The following is a 12,083-nucleotide window of genomic DNA, read 5'->3' as shown; positions in this document are numbered from 1 at the left end:
GTGTAACACATAATGATTTAGTATTTGTATATATTGTAAAATTGTCACCACAATATGTCTGGGTAATATCTATCACCATACACATTTACAAAATTTGTTTCCTTATGATGAGGACGTGTAAAATTTACTTTCTTAGCAGCATTCGATAATTGTATTGATGTTTTATTGCAATACTGTATTATTATAGTCACCATGGTATACATTATATCCCATGAATTATTTATTGTATAAGTGGATGTTTGTACCTTGTGACCCATTAATTCATTTTGTCAAACCCCAACTCCCACCTCTGGCAACCATCAATCTGTTTTCTGTATTTATGAACTTTTTTCCCCCTTAAATTCCACGTAAAAGTTATATCATACTTCATTTGTCTTTCTTTCTCTGACTTATTTTACTAAGCATAATGACCTCAATGTTCACCTATGTTGTTGCAAATGGCATGAATCATTCTTTTCCATGGTTGAATATTCCATATGTATACACGTATATATAATTAGAATTTCTTTATCTATTTATCCATCTATGGACACATAGATTTTTACCATTTTTTGGCTATTGTAAATAATGCTACAATGGACATGCGGGTGCATATCTTTTCAAATTATTTTTTTCATTTTCTACGGATAAATACCTAGAAGTGGAAATGCTACATTATATGGAAGTTTGATTTTTAAGTTTTTGAAAACATCCATACTATTTTCTATAGTGGTCACACCAATTAATATTTCCACTAACAGTGTACAAGAGTTCCCTTTCTCCATATCTTCACTAGCACTTATTATTTATTGTCTCTTTGATACTAGCCTTTCTAACAAGCATGAGGTTATATCTTATTATGGTTTTGATTTGCATTTCTCTGATGATTAGTAACATTGAGCATCTTTTTATGTATATGTAGGCCATCTGTTCTCTCCTTTGGAACAATGTCTATTCAGTTTCTTTGCCCATTTTTTAATTGGATTATTTTTTATTATTAAATTTTATGAGTTCTTCATATTTTTTTTGGATATGAACCCCTTATCAGATATATGATTTGCAAACATTTTCTCCCATTGAGTAGGTTGCCTTTCCATTTGGTGGTTATTTTTTAGTTGGGCAGAATTTTTTTTTTAGTTTGATATAGTCACACTTGTTTATTTTTCTTTTGTTCACTTTACTTTTGGTATCAGGTCCCCAAAACTTCATGGCCAAGCCTAATGTTAAGGGGCTTACTGCCTATGTTTTCTTCTATAAGTCTTATAGCTCCAGGTCTTACATTGAATTCCTTAATTCATTTTGAATTTATTTTCATGTATAGTATAAGACACTAACCCAGTTTTATTCTTTTGCATGTGGATGTCCAGTTTTCCTAACATTTATTGAAGAGACTGTTTTTTCCCCATTGTATATTATTAGCTCCTTTGTTTTAAATTAATTAACCGTAGACTGTGTCAGTCTATTTCTGGACTCCATTTTGTTCCATTGATCTATATGTCTGTTTTTATGCCAATACCATACTGTCTTGATTACAATAGCTTTGTAGTATAGTTGAAATCAAGCAACTTGATGCCTCAGGCTTTGTTCTTCTTTCTCAAGATTTCTTTGGCTATTTGGTGTCTTTTCTGGTTCCATACAAATTTTAGGATGGTTTGTTGTATTTCTGTGAAAAAATGACATTGAATTTTTATAGAGATTGCATTGTATTTGTAGGTTGCTTTGGGTAACCTGCAGGATGGATAGATGGATATTTTGCAATATCCATCCTAGATGGATATTTTTACAATATCATTCTTTCAATCCATGAGCATGGAATATCTTTTCATTTATTTGTGTTTTATTCTATTTTTTTCATCAATATTTTTTGTTTTCCATGTACAGCTGTTTCACCTTTTTAGTTAAATTTATTTTGAGGGTTTTTTTATGCAATTGTAAATAGGATTATTTAAAATTTTCTCTTTCTGATAGTTTGTTATTGGTGTATTGAAACACAGCAGATTTTTGTATATTGATTTTGAACTCTGACACTTAGGAGAATTTGTTTATTAATTACAAAAGATTTTTGGTGGGGTTTTAATGGTTTCCTGTATACCATATTACATCATCTGCAAATAGAGACATTTAATTTTTTCTTTTCAGTTTGAATGTCTTTTATTTATTTTTCTTTTTTAACTACTCTGGCTAAGACTTCTAATACTGTGTTGAATAAAAGTGATGACAATGGGCATCGTTCTGCTCTTACTGAGTTTAAAGGAAAAGCTTTCAGCTTTTCACTCTTGTGTGTGATGTTTTTGAAGGCTTCTCTTATATATAGCATTTATTATGATGAGGTACATTCTCTTTATACCCACCTTGTTGAGAGTTTATATCATAAATTGATGTTGAATTTTGTCAAGTGCTTTTCCTGCATCTACTGAGACAATCATATGATTGTTATCCTTCATTTTTTTAACGTAGCATATCACAATAGTTGATTTGTGGGTGTTAAACTATCCTTGAACTGGAATAAATCTCACCTAAAGATGGTGTATGATCTCTTTAACATTTTGTTGAATTTAGTTTGCTAATATTTTGTTGAAGATTTTTGCATTTTTGATGATTTTATGTTTATCGGGGATTTTGGCCTGTAATTTTCTTTTTTTTGTTGAGTCCTAGTTGGGTTTTGGTATCAGGGTAATACCTGCCTTTTAAAACAAGTTTAGAAGTGTTTCCTTCTCTTCAGTAGGTTAAAAGGAAGGGTTTTAGAAGGATTGGTATTATTTTTATGTTTGGTAGAATTCACTAGTGAAGCTGTCTTGTCCTGGACTATAGTTTGTTATCAGTGATTTAACCTCTTACTAGTAATTGGTTCTGTTCAGATTTCTATTTCTTCTTGATTCAGTTTTCAAATGCTGTATATCTAGAAATGTATCCATTTCTTCCAGATTGTCCAACTTGTTGGCACAGGCATATCATTGTTAGCAGTAGTCTCTTATGATCATTTGTATTTCTGTGGTATCAGTTATAATATTTTCTCTTTCACTTCTAAGTTAATTTATTTGATTCCTCTCTCTTTTTGCTTGGTGAGTTTAACCAATATTTGTAAATTTTGTTCATCTTTCTAAAGAACCAGCTCTTGGTTTTATTGCTCTTTTCTTCTTTTTTCTTTTGAATACAATTTTAGCTTATTAAAAGGAAATCCTAGTGGAGGAAATACCTTAAAGGACAGTGTTTAGGAGACAAACAGTCATAAATGCATTCAAATCTAAATGCCAACTTCATTGCTCTTTTCTATTGTCTTTTAGTCTCTATTTCATTTATTTGTACTCTTTATTTTATTTATTGTACGAATTTTGGGCTTCATTTGTTCTTCTTGTTCTTATTCCAGCAGCTGTAAAGTTTGTTTTTTATTTGTGATTTTTCTTGTTTCTTGAGGTAGGCATTTATCTCTATGAACTTCACTCTGAACTGCTTTTGCTGCATAAGTTTTTGTATGTTGTATTTCGATCTTCATTGTTTTAGGGTATTTTGGATTTGTCTTTTGATTTTTTCATTGACTCATTTGTTGTTTAGCAGCATGTTCTTCAATTTTACACATGCTTGTAAATTTTCCAATTTTCTTCTTGTAATTGATTTCTATTTTCATATCATTGTAGTCAGAAAAGATGCTTGATATGATTTCAATCTTTTTAAATTTATTAAGGCTTTATTAGTGGTCTAAAATATAACCTATCCTGGAGAATGTTCTATGTGTTCTTTAGAAGAACGTATATTCTGCTGCTATTGGATGAAATATTCTGTTAACCTCATCTGGTTAATGTGTTTCTTAAGGTTCATGTCTTCTTACTAATTTTCCATCTAGAAGCTCTATCCATCAATGTAAGTGGGGTATTAAAGTCCCTTACTAGTATTATATTGTAATATATTATATTATTTCTCCCTTTGGGTCTGTTAATATCTACTTTATAGATGTAGATGCTCCCTAATTTCTTAAACATTAGAAAAGCATTACTGATTTTATCTATTGATCCATTTTTCTGCTCATATAGGAAAAAAAAGGACTCCTAAAGTGTTGTTATCTATACTCAGCCTCTAATTTCTTTACACCTAGTCACCCAGTCACCCATTCCTATGTGTCTTTTGCTTCTACTTCTCCATAAAAATTTCTCTTGTCAAAAATAAAAATAACCTCCATATTGCTAAATGTAATGGTCAATTTTCAGGTGTCATTTTGCTAGACTTTCTGTTTTCTCTGTCTCACTTCCTTGGCAACTGCTGTTCTGTTTTCCTTTTTTTTTTTTTTTCCTCGTTCTTTCCTATTTAATCCTACAATTTTATACTGTAAGATTCCAGGAATTAGTCCTATATCTTTTTCGCTAAGTGCCCTCCACATCTTGATCTCACATTTTCCCTTACATTTATATTAATCTATGCAGCTATATACTTACTCCTTATAATTTTAATTTTCTCTCACATGCAATATGTCCAAAACCAGTCTTGATATTTCATGACAAGCCTGTGTTTCCCACAATGCAGTAAATAGCAAATTGGTTGAGCAAACTGGAAGGAGAGATTTGCTTTTCACTGAAACTTCTGTTTCAGTAAATGGCAAGTCTCTCCTTCCAGTTGTTCTATCATAGATCTTGGAATCATCTTTGACTCAACTTTACTTTCAAATGCCACACCTTTTCTTATTGAAAATCTTTGTAACTTCTCTCCTTTATTTCAATTTTATTCCCAGAAAGTTCATTCACAGCTGTGTAGCCAGAATTATCATTTAAGACTTATGTCAGTTTTTGCCACTTCTCTGCTAACAAATCTCCAGTGGTTTGCTATCGCACATAGAGTAAAACTCACACATGGCTGATACAACACTGCAAATTCTGACCTCTGTTATTTCTTTGACCTCATTTTCTATTAATTACTCCTTAATCCATTCTGTCCAAGCATAATAGCCCCTTGCTTTACCTCAGAATCTCCAATTATGTCTCTATTTCAGAGCCTTTGAAATTGCACTTCTTCCTGGAATGGTCTTAACCACAAACATTCAACTGGTTTACTTCTATGTCCCCTTCAGGTTTGCCCACATGGTAATGTGGATTTTCTTGTCCCACAGCCTCTCTCACACTCAGCTCTCTTTCCTGTTTATTTTCTTGACTGTACTTATTATCATGTTTAGAAATATTATATTTAATTTACTTATGCCTTTATATTTTGTTCCCTGCCACTAGAATATAAGTTCCATCAATACTTATTTTTGTCTGTGTTACTCACTATTATATGTTTCACCAAGAAAAAGACTACATGCATAGTAAGCATCAATAAATATTCACTTAAGGAATGAATGATTAAATTTGAAGAAATCATGTTTGGTGAGATAGATGGGGTTTGGATGAGCTTTATTACAAGGAGATAGTAAATAACTTGGATACTTAGTAGATAGATGAAACTGTAGGTCTAAGGTTTGCATTATAAACGAGTAAAAGAGGGTCTTACTTATATACGTAGAAGTGATAATTGAAACCCTAGAAATGAATATGATTGTCAAAGCGGATCCGTCAGGCTGAGGAAAGATGAGTTGACATTGGAATCAAGGACCACACTTGAGCACATCTCTGTCTCCTGCTTTCTCTTCTAGTTACCTATTATTTCTTGTCTACTACTTACTTCCCTGAGAAAAGGCATAAAATTTTTAAAGTGCCAGTCTACATCACGTAATTGACATATAAATGACAAGGCATGAATAATTGAAATTTTTAATCTTCCCAAAATTATTGTATATTTAGATATTTGTTTTTGATAACAAAGATATAATCTCCAATTTAATAAAGATGTGACAGAATTATTTTTGAGAAAAAGTTATTCGTTATATTGTTGTCCAGTTGCAAAATTCAACAATATTTTTCCCTTCACCAAAAGTGAATTTCATGGGTGTTTTTGTTTGTTTTATTTTTTTAATACTACACAAGCACATTTCTTATTTTCTAAACCTGTCCCACCCTTTTTATATCTGGTGAACTTAATATGGGTTGACACAGAAATTATTAAAAATCGGCAGGTGACATATGCTGACTACACAAAGAATGAAGCGGTGAATGGAGGATTTTGGGGTTCAGTTAAGTCAAGAGGAAACCTGTAAGTTAATGAATAACATACAGTGCCAGTGAAGTGAATTGTTAAATTAAAGCTTCTGAAATAATTATGATGCAGTAACTAAAATAGTTTTTATAGGGAAGCATTTTAGAAAATTCAAATACTTGAATTAAATAGAATGTCAACATTTGCTATAGGAAACTGAGTATGAAATATTCAAGTTTTAAAAGGAATCACTGAGACAACATAGGCAATTTTATCTGTGTTGTACAGAGCTATGAATCTATGCTGTGATCTATTGCATTCCTATGGCATGACCTGAGAAAAATACCCCCAAAGTGAGTTATTTGATAAAAATAGTTCCTTCGTACATGCAGGTATTAAAATGTCCTAATTGAATAGATTGCCACACACTATAAACTGCAAACACTCTCAGTAATGTACATATCAAATATAATTCTGCATCCTGTATTACAAATATGTAATGATATAGCAACAGTTTTATCAGCAATTTCATATGGTTTATTACCCTCTAGTTATCCTCTTTAGGATAATTTTATCATATGGACTTTATTAAGCACATATATGTATCTGTCTTCTTTCAATCCTCTTGGAATTAAAATATTTGTATGGTTTTTCATAAAAAATGTTCGTGATGTCAACTTTTAAAATCTATCCTGAGCATCACTTACTGATTTTAACAACCAAGTACAACAATTGAAGTTATATAAATTTGGTAACCACTAAACTATTGTCTGTGTCTATGAGTTTTTGTTTCTTCATTTGTTTGTCTTGTTCCTTTGTTGTTTTCAGTTTTATATATCACATTACAGAATTGTACACCTAAAACCAATGTAACTTTACTAAAAATCGTCACACCAATAAACTTTAAAAACATTATTTAAATTTAAAATTAAGGCATACATTACTTTTTTAAATTGAAACTAATGTCAAACACATTCATGTCCTCTTGCTTTCAGTATTTCATATTCACTGTCTTAATGACAAATAGTGACTTATTCTATAGAATAATGAAAAGTATTTTTAATTATTCCAATTCAAATTTATTATGTGAAGTGTGTAAAGTTATAAAAATAGTTTTTAAGCATTCCCCAGGTTTCTCTTTACTTATACTTTATCAGGAATAAAATTTTAATCTGGACAGATAAATTTTTATGCAGCATATATCAATACTGAAATGACTTGCATGGATAATAAGAATGTTTAGTCCTTCTAGCTCTTAGACCACCATGTTTTGAAGTAAATCTACAATGCATATGGAATTTACAAATTGAATAAATATTTCTACAGTTTCCATACATTAGATGTAATTGATTCTAGTAACATTTACTGCACTTGAAAAAAATGTCTAGTTATTTTCTAGTTGTCTAGGTATTATGAACTTTTTAAAGGAATTTGTTTTTATTTTGTTTGACCCATTTCTGTTTTCTTTGCAGGAGCTGGAATTTTCAAATCTATTTGCTGTCCTTCACTGCATTCATTCATTCTTTGCTGCCAAAGTAGCTTGTTTGGACCCTCTCTTTTTGGGCAATCAGGCTACTGCTTCTGCTGCTGCCAGCTCTGCTACTACAAACAAAGCAAAGTACACAACTTGACACGCTGAGATTTGTATTGCCATTTACCATGCTATATAAATAGGATAAACATATTCATCATTTTGGGCCATGAAGAAAGAATGATATCATCAAATCAACAGTGAAGTCAAATTAAAGTTTCTGCAGAAAAAGGATCATAAGAAATCTCAAAAGCACTTCTGTTTTGAAAGGCATCTGTGAATAATCCTAAATGAGTGCAAGAGCTTATTCTCACTTGGTTGACTTGTACCAGTATATTTTCATGAAAACTGGAGACAAAAGAATGAATGATTCAAATTATGTAAATAATTTAAAAATTGTAACCTATCTATCAATGAAAATACCAATTAAATGGCTACTTCTGTATTTTAGATTATTTTGCATTCAAAATACATGTTGGGTTCAGATCATAAATTAATCCTTTGTAATTGTTTTATTAGTGATGTAAATGAGGCAAAAAAACATATGGCAACAAGAACATTAGCATACAAAAAAATTTCATCAAAGTAAAAAGCACTTTAACTTGCTGACATAGATTTCTCCTGTATTCTCATTCCATGATTTGACACTGGTTCTCCAATTTTGTTCATCTTATTGTAAATATTCCTAAGAATTATAAAAGGATAATAACATTGACCTATGATAGACACAGTATGAAATGGACTATTTCATCTTTGGATCACTGATACTACATGTTTTATTCACTGCCAGTGTCAACCAAATATGCCAAAATGTGTTAATTTCATTATGAATGAAGGAAACATTCATGAACCTCTTGTTCTTTCATTCATTTAAGGAGATTTATATTTTACCTAATGGGATTTATTATCAAGTTAAAGTTTCATACACTTGCAGTGACATGAGAAAACTTTGGTAGAAAAAATATCAACAAATATAGCGTGAGAAACCCTGCTAGCTAATCATGAACTGAAATGTTTCTACAAAGTAGTCTCAAAACTATTACTTATGTTAAATGACATTTTTTCCATTTTAGTAATATTTTATGAGAAAATAAAGTGAGATATGAAAATACAATTTAAAATGTGTATTTTACCATGTCATGAAAAGTGATCATATAACAGCAAGCTATGTCAGTAATTTTAGGTATTTTTTCTTAGGAATGTAAATCTGAAGAGGTTTGAAATTTGAAAGCCTTGGAGGTGTGTGCACGAGACTCAAATCCCAGGTATTACATAACTATTTACATAATGTGGAAACACTCTCTGACCTTCACTACAACTGCATGAGATCTGCTTTTAAACAACAGCTACTCATTAAAAAAAGGAAAATAATATTTTTTTTATGTATGCACATGTTCTCAACTAAATCAAAGTGGAATATTTCCTTGTGAAAATGACCAAGTATCTAATAAGGTGCTTTGATTTACATTTTTAATGGAAGAAAAAAGTCACTCAAGAAGGACACATGATCTTTTATAAAAAGGGCACTACCATTACAATTAAAAATTTAACATCAAACTATTTACATAACCATAAATTATCAATTCACTTTCCATCTGACTAATTCTGAAGAATATTAAATTTTAAAAAGTGAAGGTTCATAATTTTACCTGTGCGTGCAAGTGTCAAGTTGAATCTAGGACACACTATTAAAATAACTGTGGCAAATTTGACAATGTACTGTTTTAGCATAATTTATTTTGATCAAAAAACTAAGTACATATATATAATTATGGTAATACCATGGAATTACCCCTCACTATGTATGGATCAAACACAACAGTCATTCTAAAATCAGAAGCCCACCACAAAACAGGCTTCGGTAGGCCACTGTCGAGAGCTTATGGAGAAAAAGTAGAGGGAGGTGTCTAACTTAGGATGTGAAACAGTAGCAGCCAGTTCATTATAGAATCTCTGCTACTAATAGAGTTGTATGTCGGTGTGCTTCACCTTAGGATAAGATCTATATGTCCACAGTGAGATAACCTGGTCGACAGGCAATATGAAATTGGCTAGTTAGCCAAAAGGAAAAAAAAGTTTAAAAACTTTAAATACATATAATGTAATCATTAAAAATTAATGTTGAGTTTTGTAAAAACTCCATTTTAAAAATACAAAAAGGTGGGGGGTGGCCAGTTAGCTCAGTTGGTTAGAACGTGGTTTTGATAACACCAAGGTTGCCAGTTCAATCCCCACATGGGCCACTATGAGCTGCGACCTTCTTAAAAACAAAAACCAGAAGAAAAAAACAAAAAGGCAATTTATTTCAATATCCTTTTTCTTATATCATAAAAATCTTCTAGCCTGTGGTTCTGTGTATGATAAAGGAAAAGGTACACAATGAGATATATACATCTCATTGTATAGTACACACACACACACACACACACATACACATATACGTATGTGTATATAAAATAAAATACTAACCACAAATTATATTAGAAGGATATATTTTAAATACATACACTTAACATACTTTAAACTTACATTGTAAATTTTAGCTTGAATTAGTTTATGATACTACCATATTTATTTTTGGTACTATTGATAAAAACGGCCTATGTTTTTACTTAACAGGATTAGTAGAGCAGCCACCTATTAAAAATTATGATTCTGATTTTCATTAGTTAGTAAATAGTATTTATCATTTTCTTTTATAGTGCAATGATTAGTCAGTATCATTTGCTATAACTTGGATTACTTGAATGAGACACTTTAGAAATCAAAAATACTAAGAAAAATCTCTATTTCTTATTTAATTTAGGTTTAGATGCATGAGATTTATTCATCAAAACCTAGTTTGTACTAGAGCACATTTTAATAGAAGAATGCTCAATTTTGTGTTAACCCCTCTAGTGCCTTGGTATATGTGTGTGTATGTGTGTTTGTGTGTGTGTGTATGCAAAGTGTGCATATATATGTATACAAAGTGTGCCTATATACGCACATTAAAGGATACATTATAGTGCACACAGTGCAAGCTCAAAGAAAATATTGTATTACAGATTCTTAGGTCAGAGAAAGGAGTTCAACTATCATTTCAAATCTTTGCTAACTACTATAATAATGTATTTTGCCTGATAAAGAATAACAACAATCCATTTAAGCTAAAATATATTAAAACAAGGCAATTTTAAATGTGTCATATTGCAACAAGTATTTACTTTAAAAATATTTCAATAAATAATGTAAATGTAATGTGTATCCTAACATTTATCATCCAGCACTATATTTAAGTGAGAATTAAATTATCAGCTAATAATTTCTTGCCCATTTTCCAAACATATACCAACTTACAGTTTTAAAGCCTTTGCTCACAAAACTGTCGTTTAGCAAGTAGAAAAGTAATCACTTGAAAATAAATGTCAAGTCCATATTGACAATGTTAGCAGAGTAATTTTCCTTTGGGTGCATTAGTTTATATATTGACATTTCCCTCATTTACAATGACAAAGCTTGTTCATAAACTTTGTCTACATGGAATGCTGGATTTGAGAGAAGCCTAATTTATTGTTCTGGACAGTAATATTTGAACAACTCTTTCAAACTACTGATAGAAATCAGCAGTGTGGAGAAGCTTTAAAAGCACAAGGGCAATCTTGTGCTTTACTTTTTAAGGTAAGAGTAGATATTCTGATATTAATAACAAACCTTTTACAACTCTTAATACTGCTGTACTCTGAACTTTCCTTAAAGAATTGCTTTATTCATACCTCTAAAACTCTTGTTTATGATTTATTCTTATTCCTCAATACTTTAAAATCAATATTCACTTATTTGCACATTTGACGTTGCTTTTGAAGATAAATAAATATTATAAATGTTATATATTTTATACATATTAAAATACAGTGAAAATTCCAGAAATATGAAATGTAAATCTATTTATTTCATTTTTAATTGTTTTGGTGGATGTTTGTAAAATGTAAATTAATATCAGTGACAAAAGCTTGTCACTTTGTTCTTTGAGTTTATCAATGTACTACTAATAAAACTGTAACCTTTTTATGAAGCATCCTAGACAATAAAAACAAATACTTTAACTACATTTGTGTTTCCATTTTTGGACTGCATTTGTAAGTTTTGTATATGTTTAGAGCATGATCCTAAGAGATATAACTACAATAAACAGGAGCAGATGTGAGCTGTCTGACTTGGATGCAAACCTCTTCGGACATGATCTATTCTAGTTCATCAATATTTATGAAGATAGATATCTGACCTCTAAAAGGTCCTAAAGTGTGAAGAAAAATACTATTTAACAAGTTACTTAAACAACCAGAGTTACAACTATTGAAAGCATGACAACTTAGATCTCTTCACAATGTTTGATTATGAGCTGACTCTATATCAAGAAGACTAGTCTGACAGGGCATCATTATCTGGTCATTTGTAACTGAGAAGCAACTCATCACTATGTCATACAAGACCACAGATGTCCTTCAGGTAATTACAGTGACATAAAAGTGACTGA

At 30.7% G+C, this 12,083-nt stretch overlaps 1 protein-coding gene across 9 annotated transcripts in view; it reads left to right on the top strand.

The window, feature by feature from the left end:
- The window catches only part of SNTG1 (syntrophin gamma 1), an 817,517-nt gene extending 805,860 nt beyond the window's left edge, over positions 1-11,657 (top strand). For all 9 annotated transcript variants that reach the window (XM_074318426.2, XM_074318425.2, XM_019712572.3 and 6 more), the window contains one exon: positions 7,509-11,657. In XM_074318426.2, the coding sequence (XP_074174527.1) occupies positions 7,509-7,667 (159 nt within the window). In that variant the 3' untranslated portion in view covers positions 7,668-11,657. The remainder of the gene's footprint in view (positions 1-7,508) is intronic.
- The last annotated feature ends 426 nt before the right edge of the window (positions 11,658-12,083 follow it).

The sequence above is a fragment of the Rhinolophus sinicus genome, chromosome 7 (assembly GCF_057876585.1).
Source record: "Rhinolophus sinicus isolate RSI-liver-muscle chromosome 7, RSI-T2T, whole genome shotgun sequence".
Classification (NCBI taxonomy): Eukaryota; Metazoa; Chordata; class Mammalia; order Chiroptera; family Rhinolophidae; genus Rhinolophus; species Rhinolophus sinicus.
Note: the sequence above shows the minus strand (reverse complement) of the source record. Positions and strands in the feature narration are given on the sequence as shown.